This window comes from Neomonachus schauinslandi, chromosome 8 (genome assembly GCF_002201575.2).
Source record: "Neomonachus schauinslandi chromosome 8, ASM220157v2, whole genome shotgun sequence".
In the NCBI taxonomy this organism is placed as follows: domain Eukaryota; kingdom Metazoa; phylum Chordata; class Mammalia; order Carnivora; family Phocidae; genus Neomonachus; species Neomonachus schauinslandi.
In genome coordinates, this window is record NC_058410.1 from 72,640,671 (window position 1) to 72,660,063 (window position 19,393).

A 19,393-nucleotide genomic window follows, 5' to 3' on the forward strand; every position below is an offset into this window, starting at 1 on the left:
CAAATAATTTGTGAAATCACTGTTACAGTATTGTTAGGGAAAGCAAGGAGCATAGATACAATTACATTTACTAATGGTAGTGTTGAATATTTCAGTGTTATAATAAGGAATATTTTAAGTTACATGCTAGTAATAATAATGGTAATAGTAATAATAGCTAACTAACACTTTGTGTTTTGTTTGGCCCAGGTGTAGTATTAAGAGTTTTCTTTGATTATTGAGGCAATTTATTGTTGTGGTTGAAAGTTTTGAATCTGAACTTCAATGTAAGAATTTTATTCTGCCTCCCTCATTAATCAGTTATGTGGCTTTGGATAAGGGATCTAACTTTTATCTGTCATAGTGCTGTTATCTGTAAAGTGGGGGATAATACTAGTACCCACATTATATGATTATTTTGATGATTAAAGGGTTAATACATCGGAAGTGTTTTGAATGGTGCTTAGGACGTAGAACATACTCTTATTAAATGTTAACAGTTATTTTTGTCTCATCTATTCTAGCACCCCAGTAGACTCCCTTGTTAGTAACCTCAGTTACCATTGATCAGTTTTGCTTGTTTTTGTATTTCATATAAATGGAATTATATGATCCTCTTGTATCTAGTTTCTTTTTCTTTTTTTTTTTCCTCTCATCTCTTTTGAGATTTGTCCATATTGTTGTGTATGTCAGGACTTCAGTCTCTTTTGTTATTGTGCAGTATTCCACTGGGAATATGACATACTTTGTTTAGCCATTCTTCTGTTGAAGGGCATTTGACTTGTTTACAGTTTTTAGCTATTATGAATAATGCTGCTATGAATATTCTTATATGTATTTCTTTTGATAGATTTATTTCTTTTGGGTAGATGCCCATGGATGGAAATGCTTAGTCATAGTGTATGTGTTTGTTTAACTTAAGTAGATACTGCCAGATAGTTTCCCAAGTAGTTGTACTAATTTACACTCCTGCCAAAACATTTGACTGTTCCGTCTGATATTGTCTGTAGGTTTAATTTAGTCATTTTAGTGAATAGAGGTAGCTCATTGTAGTTTTAACTAGTTAATTGTAGCTTAATTGTTAGCTGTAGTCATCATGTTGTACATTATATCCCTAGTACTTTTTTATCATCTTGGAAGTTTGTACCTTGACCACCTTCCTGCAGTTTCCTCTCCCCTGTGCTCCACCTCTTGTAACGACAAGTCTGATCTCTTTTTCTGAGTTTTTTTCCTTAAGATTTTACATATAAGTGAGATCATGCACTATTTTTCTTTTTTTCTTTTCTCTATTTGACTTATTTCACTTACCATAATGCCATTAAGGTCCATCCATGTTGTCCCAAATGGTAGGATTTCCTCATTTTTTTTTTTTTTTAAAGATTTTATGTATTTGCGAGAGAGAATGAGAGACAGAGAACATGAGATGGGGGAGGGTCAGAGAGAGAAGCAGACTCCCTGCTGAGCAGGGAGCCCGATGCGGGACTCGATCCCGGGACTCCAGGATCACGACCTGAGCCGAAGGCAGTCGCTTAACCAACTGAGCCACCCAGGCGCCCCTCCTCATTTTTTATGGCTGAATAATATTCTGTATATATATACACACACACCACAGCTTCTTTGTCTATTCATTTGTCAGTGGACACTTAGGTTGTTTCCATATTTTGGCTGTTGTAAATAATGTTACTGTGAACACGGAGGTGCAGATATCTTTTTGAGTTAGTGTTTTTGTTTCCTTTGGATATTTTCCCAGAAGTGGAATTGCTGAATTATATAGTAGTTTTATTTTTAACTTTTTGGAAATCCTCCAAACTGTTTTCCATAGTGGCTGTATCAGTTCACATTCCACCAATAGCACAAAAGGGTTCTCTTTTCTCCACATCCGTACCAGCATTTGTTATTTACTGTCTTTTTTAAAAATACTTTTAATTTTTTTAAAAAAGATTTTATTTATTTATTTGGCAGAGAGAGAGAGCGTGCACAAACAGGGAGCAGCAGGCTCTCCGCTCAGCTGGGAGCCCGATGCGGGGCTTGATCCTGGGATCATGACCTGAGCCGAAGGCAGACGCTTAACCAACTGAGCCACCCAGGCACCCCTATCTCTTGCCTTTTTGATGGTGGCCATTCTAACAGGTGTGAGGTGATATCTCATTATGGTTTTAATTTGCATCTTCCTAAATGACTGTGATGATGTTGAACATCTTTTCATGTACCTGTTGGTATTTCATATAACTTCTTTGGAGAAATGTGTATTTAGGTCCTCTGCACACTTTTTTTTCCTTTTTTAACCAGCAAAATGGGTTTATTCAGGAATAGTAGAGCAATGGGCAGTTGCTATGGGAAACCAGAGACAAGCCTGAAGATCAAAGGAGAGGAATGTAATTTAATAGAGACAAGGAGGAAGATGGGAAGGTCTGCTTTGAATAAAAGTCCATTGGAAGAAAGGGACAATGCAGGGTGGTGGTGGTTTCTCATTGCTTGAGTTGTGGTATATTCTTATTGGCTGGGCTTGTTGCTGTGCAAGAAAAATTTCTTCCCCTTGCTGGAGTACTAAAGTAGGCTTCTTCCTGTTGAAGTGCAAGGTTGTCCCGAGTTGTATGAATTCTTTATGTATTTTGGATATTAACTCCTTATCACATATATGGTTTGCAAATATTTTTTTCACATTTCATCCATAGGTTGTCTTTTTACTTCATTGATGATTCTTTATTTTTTAAATTACCACAACTGGCTTACATACACTTATAACTTAGTATGTGACAGGCTATTCTAAGCACATTTGTGATCTTATTTAATCATCGTAACAACTTTGAGTTAGGTATTATTACTACCTCATTATATAGTGGACCAAACAAGACTCAGAGAGGGTAATTTGCATTGTGTCATAGCCAGAATTTGAACCCAGACAGACAGACTCTAGGATATCATATATTTTGTTCCCAAACTTCTAAGTTCTGTTTCTTCTCTTTATTTTTCTCTTCCTATAACAGTACCAGATTTTTTTTTTTTTTTTTTGACAATAGTGTTATGTTTCACAGTGTGGTTTTATATCTCCTAGGACAAATTCTCACTCTTGGCCCTTCTTATCCAAAGTTGGCATAGCTCTTTTTAAACCTTTATTTTCGGGACACCGGGTTGGCTCAGTAGGTTAAGCATCTGCCTTCAGCTCAGGTCATGATCCCAGCGTCCTAGGAACAGCCCTGCATCAGGCTTCCTGCTCAGCGGGGAGTCTGCTTCTCCCTCTGTGTGCTTGTGTGTGCACTCTCTGTGTGTCTCAACTAAGTAAATAAATCTAAAAATAAATAAGTAAATAAACCTTTATTTTCCCTATATATTTAGAATGAATATATTAAATTTCTCAAAAGATTGAGCTGGAATTTTGATTGTAGTTTCTGGTTGTTTATATATTGTCACATAACAAACCATCCCCAAAATTTGTGGTTTAAGTTAACAACAACATCTTATTTGCTCACAGAACTGTAATTTGGGCAGGAGTTGGTGGGTATAGCTAATTTCTATTCACTGTGCATCATCAGCTGGGCACCATGAGGCAGGGGGCTAGAAAAGTAATTGTTGGCTTCTTCATTCACGTATGTGACAATTGATGCTGGTTGTTGGCTGTGATCTCAGAAAGACTAGAGGCCAGAACCTGTACATATGGTATTTGCGTGTGGCTTTTTTCCCCAACATGGTGCCGGCTTACAAAGGTGAGCATCCTGAGAAAGGGAGCCTGCCGGAAGCCATATCCATTTTATGACCCAGTTTTGGAGGTTAGGTAGCTTCACTTCTGCTACATTCTCTTAGTTGTAGTGTTATTAAGGCTATAACCCCTATTCAAGGGGAAGGAAATTACATTCCTGTTTTTGATGTGAAGAGTGTCAAAGAATTTGCAGTCATATTTAATACCACCACAGTATTATTAATTTGTGAATTAATCTGGGTAGAATTTATATCTTTACTATTTTTAAAGGTTTCATCCATGAACATAAATAATCTCTCCATTCATTCAGATCTGTTCTTGTGTCTTTTTAGTCACTTTTTATTCATTTAAAAAATGTTTATTATGGAATATTTTAAACATACATAAAATAAAAATAGAATTGTATAATGAAACCTGTTAAGTATCTGTCACCAAGCTTAAAAAACTATCAGCTCAGGTCAAATATCACCCCCCCCCCCCAATTATTTTGAAGCAAATCCCACAGGACATATTTTATCTATAAACAGTAAAAATTCCAGTATGTGTCTCTTAACAGATAAGTCCTTTTTTTCTTCCATAACCATAATGCCACTTCACATCAGAAAAAGGTAATTTCTTAACATCATCAAATATCCATTCAATGGTCATATTTCCCTGAATTTGCTAGAATTCCCCCCATCATTTTATGATAAAAAAATTTTTAAGCATACATCAGTGTATGAATTTATAATAGATGACCAGTTATGTACTGCCTAGATTTTACCACTAACATTTTACTATATTTTCACATGCTTTATGATGTTTCTATTGCTCTATCCATAATTATGAATCTTATTTGTAAATGGCTTTTTACAGTTAATCAAATTAAGATCCAAATATGGTCTTTTAATTTGAAAGTTACCTCCCCTCCCCATACATCCCACTTTGGTGTTTTTTTTTTTTTAATTTTATTTATTTATTTTTATTTTTTTTATTTTTTAAAGATTTTATTTATTTATTTGAGACAGAGAGAATGAGAGAGACAGAGAGCACATGAGAGGGGGGAGGGTCAGAGGACGAAGCAGACTCCCTGCCGAGCAGGGAGCCCGATGCGGGACTCGATCCAGGGACTCCAGGATCATGACCTGAGCCGAAGGCAGTCGCTTAACCAACTGAGCCACCCAGGCGCCCAATTTTATTTATTTATTTGAGAGAGAGAGAATGAGAGAGAGCACATGAGAGCGGGGAGGGTCAGAGGGAGAAGCAGACTCCCTGCCAAGCAGGGAGCCCGATGCGGGACTCGATCCAGGGACTCCAGGATCATGACCTGAGCCGAAGGAAGTCGCTTAACCAACTGAGCCACCCAGGCACCCCATCCCACTTTGTTTTAACCTTGCAATTTATTTGTTGAAGAAACTGGGCCATATGTTTTGTGGAGTTTTTTATTTTGTTTTATTTTATTTTGTTTGTTTATTTTTTTAAAGATTTTATTTATTTATTTGACAGAGAGAGACAGCGAAAGAGGGAACACAAGCAGGCAGAGTGGGAGAGGGAGAAGCAGGCTTCCAGCTGAGCAGGGAGCCTGATGCTTGATCCCAGGACCCTGGGATCATGACCTGAGCTGAAGGCAGACGCTTAACGACTGAGCCACCCCAGGCGCCCCTGTGGAGTTTTTTATAGTCTGTAGTGTTGTGGGTATGTTCTTTTCCCTCTCTGTTCCCTGTGAACTCATTGTTAGATCAAGAGATATCATTGTTTTGATTTTTTTTTTCTCCTTTAGTCTATGATGGTGTAGATTTAAAGATAATGAGCTATTTAAAAACACGCTTTTCTTATGATGTGTTATTTTTTATTTTATGATACGTTGCTAGTTTTAGTTAACTAATATTTTACTAAGTATTTCATAAGTAAAATAGACCTAATGATTTTCTTATATTGTCTTTATCTGATTTGGGAATTAAAATTATATTAGTCCTGGGGTGCCTGGGTGGCTCAGTCGTTAAGCGTCTGCCTTCGGCTCAGGTCATGATCTCGGGATCCTGGGATCGAGCCCCGCATCGGGCTCCCTGCTCAGCAGGAAGCCTGCTTCTCCCTCTCCCACTACCCCTGCTTGTGTTCTCTCTCTCGCTGTGTCTCTCTCTGTCAAATAAATAAAATCTTAAAAAAAATACATTAAAAAAATAAAATTATATTAGTCCTTTTAAATTAGCAGCTTTTCTCTCTCTTTTTTTTTTTTTTTTTTCCCCTGAAGTTATCTATATAGGATAGGGATTATCTGTCTCATTACAGTTTGGTAAAACCATTTGGGCCAGGGTCTTTCCCCCCGCCCCAGCCATGTCTCTGATTACTATTTTAATTCCTGTAATGATAATTGGTCTATATAAGTTATCTAGTTCTTCACTTACTAATTTCTAGCATTTTTGTCTTTTTCCAAAAATTTATGTCCTGTAGGTTATCCAGTTTATGAACTAGTTGTTCATAGTTTAATTTTTCATTTCAGTTTTAGCTGTCATTATTTCTTCTTCATTCTGTATTTTGTATATTTGTATTCTCTCTTTTTCTTTTATTCCTTGATCTGTCTTGCTAAAACCTTGTCTTTTTTATTAGCTCTTGATTATGAAAATTTCCAAGCATACATAGAAAAAAGAGAGTACAAGGAACTTCTAAGCACCCATCACTCAGCCTCAACAACCATCAATATTTTACATATTTGAAAAATATCTCATCTTCCTCCATTTTAAAAATCACTTCTACACAAAGCCATAACCTTAAAAAATTAACAGTAGTTGGTTAATATCATCTAATAACAAGTCCATAATCAAATTTTCCTAATTGTGTAAAAATTTGTAGTGTATCTATACTAATCAGGATCTAAAATAGGTCCACTCATTGTATGTGGGAGCTACATCTCTTAAGCTTTTGTAAATCTCTTCTAATTTAGAGTCAGAGTTGGCAAAAATTTTTCTATTGTCAGATAGTAAATATCTTAGACTTTGGGCTGCATCAGGTCTCTGTTCCATATTCTTTTTTTTTTTTTTCTTTTCAAAGAACCCTTAAAAAATGTAAAAACCTCTCTTAGCTTGAGAGCCATACCAAAGCAGGTGGCATTTGGCCCACAGCCATAGTTTGTTTACCTGGATCTAGAACATTCCTCCTTACCTGTGTCTCTCCCCTCTCCCCACCATTGACTTGAAGAAACTGGGTCATTTGTTCACACTTTAGCTGTTAGATTCCTCATGGTGTCTTGTTTTTTTTTATCCTTACCTGCATATTTTTTGTGGACAGGGTGTTTGATTTATAAATTTGATTAGATTTAAATTTTTGTGTGTGTGCAAGAATACTTTGAAGATGCTCTGTTCATCTTATTGTATCACATGAGAGGATAATTCTACATAAGATGGAGTTGCCTTACTTTTTGTGGATTTGGGTAGTGACAGCTAATACTTTGCCCAACAAACTTCTTTTGTTTTACCATTTATTTATTCCCTGAGTTACTTCATTATAGGTTGCAACATGATGATTTTCTCATTTTTTCATTCCTTGTATATTTTAAAATTTGAATTCTTTTTCTCTTTTTTTTTTTCTTCTAGAATTGCTTTACTTCGCCTGTTAGGTCTGTTTAGCTACAGTAAAGTACAGCTCAAATTGGAAAAGGAGGATAAATCCAATTAGAGCTTTGCTTATTTTATTAATTTTTCAAAAACCGAGCTTATATTTGTTATTTCCTCTTGTCATTGTTGTTTGCTTTATTGATTTCTATTCTTTATTGTTTCCTTCCTTTTTATGTGTTTGGATCCTGTTTTCTTCTCCAGCTTTCTGAATGCTTAGCATCCTGGTTTTAGTATTTGTCTCTGATTGATGCAGGGTTTCTCAATCTCAGCACTATTGATAACTTGGGTTAGATAATTTTTTGTTGTGAGGGGCTGGCCTGTGCATTGTAGGATATTTAGCAGCAGCAGTCTTGGTCTCTAGCTACTTGATGGCAATAGTGCACTTTCCCTTTCCCCATCTCCACGGTGACAATCAAAAATGTCTGCATATACTGCCAAATGCCGCCTGTGGGGCAAAACACCCTTGGTTGAGAACCACTGGATTAATGCATTTAAGGATATAGATTTTCTTCTTAAATAATACCTTAGTTATTGCTTGCCTTAGTTAAAGCCCACATGTATTGCAGGTAGTATTTATTGTCATTCAGTCTAAGGTCTGTCATTTGATCTACAGGTCTACAATTCCTAATCTGTAATTCTGAAATCAAAAGCTCTGAAGAAGTAACTTTTCCCTTAAGTTTGTACTAATTACATTTGATGACAAAACCTGACCTGAATAGACATGAGACTATTTATAGTCTTTCTTTTTAAGATTTTATTTATTTATTTGACAGAGAGAAAGAGAGAGCACAAGGAGGGGGAGTGGCAGGCAGAAGGAGAGGGAGAAGCAGGTTCCCCGCTGAGCAGGGAGCCTGATGTGGGGCTCAGTCCCAGGACGCTGAGATCGTGACCCAAGCTGAAGGCAGATGCTTAACTGACTGAGCCACCCAGGCGCCCCTATTTATAGTCTTTATTTCTGACTTAATTATTTTTTATTGCTTTTATGTTTTGCTGCAGAAATGTTAATATCTAATTATGGAGTACTGCATTAGATCTCATTGGGAGTGTTAAATTATGTATGAAATATGTACTATATAACTGTTCAAAAATCCTAAAAATTCTGAATTCTGAGTCATGTCTGTCTGGGTCAAAATGAATTTTGGTAAGCAGCTGTGAACAGGAATTTGATAATTTCCTCTCTGAAATACCTCTATAATTTGAGTTAGTTTCCAAGTATAAGGTTTTTTTTAAAAGCTTGATGTCAAGTATGCTATTTTGGTTGGAGTGAAGTTTTGTATACAGGAATGAGAAGAGAGGTGCCTGGCTGGCTTAGTCATTAGAGCCTGCGAGTTGTGAGTTCAAGCCCCATGCTTGGTGTAGAGATTATTTAAAAAAAAAAAAAAAAAAAGGAATGGGAAGAAATAAGAGTAGAAAAGTGAACTGGGGCCAGATCAAAAGGGACCGTAAAGGTTTAAGGGGTTTTTATTTTGTTCTGCACGCAACAGTAAGACCAGGCAATTCATCTGGTTTGGTGCCTCAGCCTTTGTCTCACAGCTTTTATATTTACTTGGTCACTGTCTGTAATAGGTAAGCACCTCTAATCATCCATCTTCACCTCTTCTTACTACTTGGTGCTGTATATTTCCCAATTCTGAACTCCCAGGTCTTCTGTAATCCTTTCTATTCCATACTGCATTTGGTAAATTGTCGTCAGTCGGAGAACTGGGATGGATGTGGAACTCAATTGTGTGCTTCCTTTCTCTTAAAAATTATAGTCCTGTATTACCTATTGTCCGGTGCCTGGAAATAGTTACTGTGTATGTTTTTTTGTTTATTTGTTTGTTTTCAATCAGAGAGAGAGAGAGTGTGTGAGAGCACAAGCAGGGGGAATGGCAGACAGAGGGAGAAGCAGGCTTCCGGCTGAGCAGGGAGCCCGATGCGGGGCTCAATCCCAGGATGCTGGGATCATGACCTGAGCTGAAGGCAGCCGCTTAACCTACTGAGCCATCCTGTTTTATAGTTGTTTATGGTGGGAAGGCAAGTCTGGTACCAGTCATTCTGTCCAGGAAGCAGAAGTCCTTTACTCCTTTGAAACCTATGCCATTTGTCTGTTTTCTCATTGATATCAATCTCCAGGTCATTTGTGCTCATCTATAGATGACTTTGTTTTGTGGCTTATAGACTTCCTCTCCATTTTAAATCCTGTCATCATTCTAGGTGACTTAGTGCTTGTGTGAATAACCCACCAAATAAATATTCTATTGTGAGGTGATTCCTCTTTAGCTTCCCACTTGGATCAACATATGGTAGCCCTGTTATCACCAGAAAGAACTCTACCTCTGAAATCTTAAAAAGCAAGTATCCCACTTGCTGACCGGCTGCTTCTCTCAGTCAGTCAGTCACACTGTACCTGCTCCTTGACTTCTCAGCCTCCTGACTCCTTTTCTTTCTATTTCTTCTCCTCTGTTTTTACTTTCCTATGCAGTTTAGAGTTGGTCTAGCTTAGAATCCATGGTCCATCACTTCAACTACTCTATTGCCAGTATCCTTAACTCCCTTCTATCGCACTCACCTGACAAAATTCAAATCTTGGATCAGTGATGCTGCTTGCTTTTTTAGTGTTTATATCCTGGTTACTGAATGATGCTAGAGAAAATCCCAAACCTGTAAATTTAACTCCCCAGCAGTTCCTCAGAATACTCTTTTCTTTACTTCTGCCCAGCAGCTCTTTCAGAACTTCCCCAATCTGCTAGAACTTCTGATATTGCCACATTTGCCTTTCTCTCTCAGCATTTCCCGTTTCACTTAAAGGACATCATATTGCTTTTAATCCTCACTACTGAATCTACAGGATAAGTGCATTCTCATCCATTTATTCTTTCTCTCTGGTATTTGGGAAGAGTTATCTCTCCCTCGTATAATTTTTCTTCTCTTTAGGTTCTGAATCCCAACTACTGCTATCTTCTCTAGGACATTATTAATTCAATTAGCTCTTCTTCTCCTATGTCTTTTTCTCTTATCTCCTAATATCCTGTCAACCTTTAAATATGATTAGGTTTTTCTAAACATTTTCAGTCATTATCTCTCTCCAGGCACAACCTTAGCCTGCTCTTCCTTTTTTAAAAAGAGAATTATCCACATTTACCAATTCACCTCTTTTAGTGGGGGAGGGGCAGAGAGAGGGAAAAAGAGAATCTCAAGCAGACTCCCTGCTGAGTGCGAAGCCTGACATGGGACGACTCGATTTCATGATCCTGAGGTCATGACCTGAGCCAAAACCAAGAGTCCGATGCTTAACTGACTGAGCCACCTAGGCATCCCCCAATTTCACTTTTTTACCTTCATTTCACTCTTTAATCCACTGCATTCCTTTGGCATTCTACTAACTGCTTTTGCTGGTTCATCAGTGCCTTTTTTTGTTGCTAAAACTTCTCATTCTCACTTAAATTTTAAAATATTTGATTGGGTTAACTACTTCATCCCTGCTGAATTTTTTTTTTTTTTTTTTTTTTTTTTACAACCTTTTTTACTTTGTTTTTTTTTTTTTTTTTTTTTAAGATTTTATTTATTTGGGGCACGTGGGTGGCTCAGTTGTTAAACATCTGCCTTTGGCTCAGGTCATGATCCCAGGGTTCTGGGATCGAGCCCTGCTTCCGGCTCCCTGCTCAGCGGGAAGCCTGCTTCTCCCTCTCCCACTCCCCTGCTTGTGTTCCCTCTCTCTCTGTGTGTCTCTCTCTCTGTCAAATAAATAAATAAAATCTTTTTCAAATAAAATCTTAAAAAAATATTTTCTTTATTTATTTGAGATAGGGAGAGAGAGAGAGAAAGAGAGGGCATGAGCGGGCGGGGGGAGAGGCAGAGGGAGAGGGAGAAGCAGGCTCCATTGAGCAGGGAGTCTGTGATGCGGGGCTAGATCCCAGGACCCTGGGATCGTGACCTGAGCTGAAGGCACATGTTTAACTGTCCAAGCCACGCAGGCGCCCGTATGACTTGATTCTTTTTTTTTCTCCCAGCTCTTCTAATTAATAGATTCCTTTATAAATTTCTCTTGCTCTGCTTATTTCTTAAATGTCTCTTCTTTTTTCATTCTGCAGCTCCTCCCTGGTCATTTCATTTACTCCCATGACTTCAGTGATCTTTTGTGATAATCCCCAAACTTTTTTACTTAGCTCATATTCTCTGCAGAGATTTAAACTACCCAGTATTTAATTGCTCATGAAACATTTCTATTTGCCATTTTTTTTAAGATTTATTTTAGAGAGAGGAGAGAGAGTGAGCGAGCGTGAGAAGGGGTAGAGGGGGAGGGAGAGAGAGAGAATCTTCAGCAGACACTGAGTGAAGAGCCTGACTCTGGGCTCTATCCCACCCAGGACCCTGAGATCATGATCTGAGCTGAAAGAGTCAGATACTCAACCAGCTGAGCTACCCAGGTGCCCCAATTGCGTGCCATGTTTTAAGATACTTGAAATTTAGTGTGCCCAAAGAAAACTGATTTCTTTTTTTTTTTAATTTTTTTATTCTTATATTATCCCCATACATTACATCATTAGTTTTAGATGTAGTGTTCCATGACTCATTGTTTGTGCATAACACCCAGTGCTCCATGCAGAATGTGCCCTCCTCAATACCCATCACCAGGCTAACCCATCCTCCCACCCCCCTCCCCTCTAGAACCCTCAGTTTGTTTTTCAGAGTCCATCGTCTCTCATGGTTCGTCTACCCCTCCGATTTCCCCCCCTTCATTCTTCCCCTCCTGCTACCTTCTTCTTCTTCTTCTTCTTTTTTTTTTTCTTAACATATATTGCATTATTTGTTTCAGAGGTACAGATCTGACATTCAACAGTCTTGCACAATTCACAGCGCTTACCAGAGCACATACCCTCCCCAGTGTCTATCACCCAGTCACCCCATCCCTCCCACCCCACCCCCCACTCCAGCAACCCTCAGTTTGTTTCCTGCGATTAAGAATTCCTCATATCAGTGAGGTCATATGATACATGTCTTTCTCTGTTTGACTTATTTCACTCAACATAATACCCTCCAGTTCCATCCACGTCGTTGCAAATGGCAAGATCTCATTCCTTTTGATGGCTGCATAATATTCCATTGTATATATATATACCACATCTTTATCCATTCATCTGTTGGTGGACATCTTGGCTCTTTCCACAGTTTGGCTATTGTGGTGTGGACATTGCTGCTATAAACATCGGGGTGCACGTACCCTTTCGGATTCCTACTTTTGTATCTTTGGGGTAAATACCCAGTAGTGCAATTGCTGGGTTGTATGGTAGCTCTATTTTCAACTTTTTGAGGAACCTCCATACCGTTTTCCAGAGTGGCTGCACCAGCTTGCATTCCCACCAACAGTGTAGGAGGGTTCCCCTTTCTCCGCATCCCCGCCAACATCTGTCATTTCCTGACTTGTTAATTTTAGCCATTCTGACTGGTGTGAGGTGGTATCTCATTGAGGTTTTGATTTGGATTTCCCTGATGCCGAGCGATATTGAGCACTTTTTCATGTGTCTTTTGGCCATTTGGATGTCTTCTTTGGAAAAATGTCTGTTCATGTCTTCTGCCCATTTCTTGAGAACTGATTTCTTACCTATCCCTTCTGCTCACATTAATCAACAACTTAGTCCTCTTAATTCTTCCTCCTAAATGTTTTCAAGACAATCAGCTTTTTATCTTTAAGTCTCTTCCCTAGTATAGGCTAGCTATCCTTTGACTCCGGTAGATTATTTCAGCTTTCTAGTTAGTCTGCATGTTTCTAGTTTAGGCTCTTCTCCATATTGCAGCCAGAGTGGTCTTTTGATTATAAAGTCTAGCAATATTACTCTCCTTAAAACTTCTAAAATTCCTGGGCGCCTGGGTGGCTCAGTTGTTAAGCATCTGCCTTTGGCTCAGGTCATGATCCCAGGGTCCTGGGGTCGAGCCCCACATTGGGCTCCCTGCTCAGCGGGAAGCCTGCTTCTCCCTCTCCCACTCCCCCTGCTTGTGTTCCCTCTCGCTGTGTCTCTCTCTGTCAAATAAATAAATAAAATCTTAAAAAAACCTTCTAAAAATTCCTAAAATCAAAAAAAAAAAAAATCTTCATCGCCTCCAGGGTATTACTTAAGACTCTTAGTGGTAGATGACAGAAACTAAACCCACACTAGGTTTGGCAAAGCGTGGAATCATTGGAAGGTTACTTAAGTGTAGAAGGAACTGGAGTGTAGCTAGGCCTCAGAGACACATAGAACCTGGATTTAAAATACAACTGATACTTTCTTCACTTCCTTTTTTCTCTTTCTGTGGACTGGCTTCATTCTCTTCTCACTACGTAGTGATTTGTGGATGGAAGAACTAGCACTAAAATTTGTGCTTTATATAGTTACTAGTTAATAAACACAATGTGATAATTGGAATTTGAACTGTGTTGTTGGGGGACTGGTGTTTCACAAAATCGTGGTAATGGAAATTTGTGCATATCAGGACTGTGCAATATGAGGACTGCCTGTATTGAGACATGATAACATGACTTATTTTATGACACCATATTATCTGGCTTCTGCCTGTTTTTTTTTAAGATTCATCTTAAAGCCACTTCTTCCTTGGAGCTATGCTCAGATCTTAGTTCATGTAGTTTTCCCAAGTTTGAATTCCCTTGCCTCTTCCTTAGTCCCTCATTAGTCTACCCCATTCTCTTCTGTTGGGTTTCTCCTACTTACTCTTTAAAGTTTTTCTACAGAGCTGCTTTCTTTGAAAAAAGCTTTTCTGTCCTTTTAAATTTGGATTGTATGTTCTGCCTGAGGTGTTCCGATATCATGTATGCTTTCTCTGTCATAATATAGACACATAACCACACTGTATTGTACTCATTTACTTACCTACCAGACCATGTTTTCCATGCATATAGAGAACATGGCAATGCTGTTCCTGACTGTATCCCCAGAGCCTAGTATTGGGTGGCACAAAATAATAGGTACTCAGTAAAGTTTTTTTTTTTTTTTGATTTAATGAAAGATAATCAGAATTTTGATGGGGTATGAATACTATAATATCATTGGAAGGTATTTTGGAAGAATATAGTATAGCTAGTCAAACATAACAACTTAGGTACCAAATTGTAAAATATTGAGAATTTCTACCTCCTTATACTTTAAATGAAGTATACATTTGATAGCATGCTTTCTGTGATCCTTATAGTTAAATAAATACATCACAGACATCATGATTGGAGATCTGTCTTCAGTCTGATATGGTAGGTGCTTAATAAATACTTGTCAAATCAATGAAGGGACAACTTTAGTTTTATACTTTTTTGGTTGTAATAATTATTTTCATTTATTTCTAAGGTATCTTCATGTTTTAATGATCTTCTGGTCATTTGTTGCTGGAGTTGTTACATTCTATTGCTCATTGGGACCGGATTCTCTCTTACCAAATATATTCTTCACAATAAAATACAAACCCAAGGTAAAATTTATGTGTTCTTATTTTGAAAAGAGTCAGTATATATTACCTATGCTGTTTGATATTACTGAAAGCATATTAATGCAGTGATTTAAAAAACCCATCTGCTGTCATTTAATAATGGAAGACATCAGAACATGATGCGAAGTGAAATTTACATATGTGTATATTTTTAAGGTATACAGCTCTACAAAGAGCTATAAAAAGAAAATACTTCTCAAAAAGTTGGGATCCATAATTTTAGAGTGTCCTCTAACTGCATATTAACTATCAGAGGACAATAAATTAAAACAGACGTTCCCAAAGTTGGGTATTTTTTCTCTCTTATTTGGCAGTTTAGCCAGTAGTAGTTACTACAAAGCATGGTTTCAGTGTTACTGCAGACAAATAATAATTTAAAAAATATTCTCTGAATTTATACATTGATTAATAAACTTTTGAAAAGTTGATTCTCTTCAGTAAAGATTATGTGTAAACTAAGACAAATCTCTCCCCTTCCCCATTTCCCTTTTTTAGCAGTTAGGACTTCAAGAATTATTTCCTCAAGGTCGTAGTTGTGCTGTTTGCGGTAAAGTGAAATGTAAACGGCATAGGTAAGTTAAACATTTTTTATTTGTTGATCCTTCCAATTACATTTTGGATTTCAGGCAGTTTAATTGTATGATTTTCTATTTAGGCCTTCCTTACTACTTGAAAACTACCAGCCGTGGCTAGATCTGAAAATTTCTTCCAAGGTTGATGCATCTCTCTCAGAGGTAATTGATTTAATTAACATTGCCAAATATACTCAAGCGGAAATATTAAATACCAATGGAAATTTAATTGTGGAACATCTTAATATATGCCATCTAATCAGTTCTTAACTAAGTAGTTGATTATTATGAAATATGTGACTCAGATGGTAAGATAGAAATGTTTTTGGATCCCATGTCTAATTTAAATGAACATTTTCGCCGAAGACAGCACTGTTTTACCTAGATATTGCTTAATTCTTATAACAATACTCATCTTTATGGTAGGGTAATACCATTTTGTAGTTCCAAAAGGAGCCCTGAGCTAGAAGGAGCAAGTATGTCCTGCTGAATTATCCCAGTTTTGACACTTGCTGGAGGGTAGAGCAGAGAGTGGGATACTTTTCACTGTTTCCCTGTAATGTAGGAATAGAAAGCATGCTCCCTTATCTTTGTTACAGTCACATTTTATATGTACTTTTTTGGTAGCATATATATTTTAGTTATTTCTTTTAGACACTTGTTTTCCCCATTGATCTAAGAAAGGAGTCAAGTCCTTGAAGGCAGTAAATGGGGTCTAATTTGTTCCCAGCACCAAGTATGGTGCCAGATATGTTGTTGGTAGTTGGTAGACATATACTGAATTAAATTGAATGCTAATTAATTGAAGAATAGCATTAGGCATCTGAATCCTGCCTCGTTATCTTTTTTCCCCAATTTGTATCCTTTGGTAAAAGTATGCTGCATAAATGCCAAACTTTTGGCACTTTTTTTTTTCATTTCTTCTTTTTTCTTCCTCATTTTCATCTTCAAGATTCCTCGATTTAAGACTATGCTATCCAGTATGGTAGCCACTGTCCGCATGTGGCTGTTCATAAACATTTGGAAATGTGTCAGTCCAAATTGAGATGTGATTTTGAGGATTTAGTAAGATAAAAGGAATGTAAAATATCCTATTATGTATTTTATTGATTACATGTTGAAATGATAATATTTTGGATATATTGGGTTAAATAAAATATATCATAAAATTAATTTCACCTGTTTCCTTTTTACTTTTTAAAAATATAGCTACTAGAAAATGTAAGATTAGGTATGTAGCTCACATTACATTTCTATTAGAGTGCTGATTTGAGGTCTGCTGAAGAGAAGACCTCTAGTAAGAGTACTATTTGTGGGTCTTTGACACTTCATCCATTTCTTAAAAAAAAACTTATGTGAAGCTCTTGGCCTACTGCCTGGCTCATATTGGTTTTCAGTAAATATTAGCTCCAACATTTAAAGAATTTTTTGAGATCTTACTATAGTCAGGAACTGGACTAGGCCCCAGGAATAAAAGGAGAAATAAGATATGGTTCCTTTCTTCTAGGAACTTGAGTCTAGGAGAGGAGGTAGACATATAAATAGGTAAATACAACATGGTGTGAATACAGGCAATAATGGAAGAAATGTACAATGTATATTATTAGTACAGAGGAAGAAATGCATAACTGTTGAGAGGGTCAATCAGAAAGTATGACTACAAGTTTGCCAGACTGATAGTGTGAGAAAGGGTATTTTAGGGTTTGGGAAGAGCTTTTGAAAGGAAAGGGAGGCTTTGAAGCTGGAAGCAAAATGTGAGGAAGGATGTGGACATTGAAGAGACTGTATTCTAGTAGCTAATATTTATTGGTTACTTGCTGTATTAGGCACTGTACTAATTACTGTACGTTATTTTCTGTAATCATACAACCTATAAAGTAGGTGCTATTATTGATTTTACCAAAACTGGGCTTTAGAGGATTTTAATTTTTTTTTTTTTAAAGATTTTATTTATTTATTTGAGACAGAGAGAATGAGAGAGAGCACATGAGAGGGGGGAGGGTCAGAGGGAGAAGCAGACTCCCTGCCGAGCAGGGAGCCCGATGCGGGACTTGATCCAGGGACTCCAGGATCATGACCTGAGCCGAAGGCAGTCGCTTAACCAACTGAGCCACCCAGGCGCCCCTAGAGGATTTTAATTTTCTTAAGTTCATCACCGACTGGTAGCAGAACTTACTCTAAAAATTGGGTCTGACTTAGTTCTTAACCAGTTTTTATATGGCTCTTTAGAAATCTGATCATAAAAAGACTTAAAGGGCCTTGCTGAAGGAGTTTAATTGATCATAGAAGCCACTGATTTTTGAAGTGTGTAGCTGGAGTTTTCAGATGTGACTCATAGGATACAATGGGAAGTGAAAAGGAAGTAAATGGTCACAGCTGCTAACAGGCAGCTTTCTTCTACCCCTTCAAAACCAGTGTAGCTCCACTTTTCTTACTCTGATATATTGTGGTTTGATAAATTGAGGATTTTATGCAGGGGAATGATGTGTTCGAATATATGTTTTAGATTAATTTGGCAGCTCTGTGGAGGATGGACGGGAGCTAGTTTGGAAGGAGGGATTCTAGTTTAGAGGCTCTTGCTACAATATAGGGGTGAGAAGATAAGGACTGAACAGTGGAGCTATAGAAAAGAGCTACTTAGGATGTAAAATCAGTAATATTTGGTGATTGGATGTGGGGATTAAAGTAAGACCAAATATTATTTAATGATAAATTTTCTAGTCTCCTTTCTGTGTCATATCCCTGTTTCTCTGTATCTTACCTTCCCAACTTGTATCACTAGTGCTTAGTTTTTCTAATAAAAAACCAAATCTTGCCTTAATATTTAGAGAATCTACAACCTTCCTTGCTGCTGCCAGAGAAGGAATATAGGCATATAGTCAGATTAGATACCTTTGTTCATTCTCTCCCTACTGCTTTTGAAAGTTACTGCCCACTGTTGCAAGTCTTTTTAAAAATTAACATAATGCTGCACTCAGAGTTAAGAAATGGAAAGTTTGGGTGCCTGGGTGGCTCAGTTGGTTAAGCGACTGCCTTCGGCTCAGGTCATGGTCCCGGAGTCCTGGGATCGAGTCCCGCATCAGGCTCCCGGCTCGGCGGGGAGCCTCTCCCTCTGACCCTATCCCCTCTCATGCTGTTTCTCTCTCTCTCTCTCTCTCTCTCAAATAAATAAATAAATAAAATCTTTAAAAAAAAAAAAAAGAAATGGAAAGTTTAACACCCAGCGTTTCTTTTGTTTTGTTACTTTTTCACTTACAATTTATATACTGATTTTTAATTTACAGCTAAAATTTTCACAAAGTGAACATATCTGTATAACCAGCACCCAGATCAAGAAACAAAGCATTATTAGCACCCCAGAAGTCCCCCCTCATACTCCCTTTTAGTCTCTATTCTCCCTTCAAAAGCAATCCCTGATAGCTAATTTTGACCCCTTATGTAAGTCTGACCTACTTGTTTCTTCATTTTATTCTGGGAATACTGATTTGTAGAGAGAGTTAGGAATTCAAAAGACTAATCTATTATTTTCCTTCTTTCCATAGAACTTTTAGTTCAGTGAAACTTCAGAGTCAGGAACAATTTAAGTTGGTTTGTTTTTTTAATTGTGGGAATGTTTATAAATGTGTGTATGTCATTCTAACAGTATTGTTTCTTTTTATGGAGTTTTATGGTTTTCGTAGTGTTTTCTCATGTTCCTTTTGATCATCACAACAAACATGTAAGGTTGACAATATATGTCATGTGAAAGTATGATATTAGATGTCAATATTTGGGATAATGAAATTGGTTCTTGGTAATATATATTACTTGGTAGTATGGCTTATTTTCCTAGAATTAGTTAATTAATCTGATTTTTCTTTAAAAACTAATTTTTATGCAGGTTCTTGAATTAGTGTTGGAAAACTTTGTTTATCCGTGGTACAGGTATGTTCTCTCTATAAGACCTTTTTTCTTTAGTGAATATAATTAAGTGTGCTAATGAAATTGTGTTACCAACAGTGGCCAGGATTTCTCAGCTTTGACACTATTGACGTTTTAGGCCAAGTAATTCTTTGTTGTGGGGGGCTGTCCTGTGCATTATAGGATATTTAGTAGAACCC

At 37.4% G+C, this 19,393-nt stretch overlaps 1 protein-coding gene across 12 annotated transcripts in view; it reads left to right on the forward strand.

Annotated features, from left to right (window-relative positions):
* The window catches only part of SNX14 (sorting nexin 14), a 92,414-nt gene that overhangs the window by 4,195 nt on the left and 68,826 nt on the right, over positions 1-19,393 (forward strand). For 5 of the 12 annotated variants that reach the window (XM_021693572.2, XM_044917557.1, XM_021693573.2 and 2 more), the window contains exons 2-5: positions 14,583-14,703; positions 15,217-15,293; positions 15,377-15,455; positions 19,174-19,217. The exons of 1 other annotated variant lie outside the window; for it this stretch is intronic. In XM_021693572.2, the coding sequence (XP_021549247.1) occupies positions 14,583-14,703; positions 15,217-15,293; positions 15,377-15,455; positions 19,174-19,217 (321 nt within the window). The remainder of the gene's footprint in view (positions 1-14,582; positions 14,704-15,216; positions 15,294-15,376; positions 15,456-19,173; positions 19,218-19,393) is intronic. 6 more of the 12 variants (XM_044917552.1, XM_044917550.1, XM_044917551.1 and 3 more) reach the window with 3 other exon arrangements.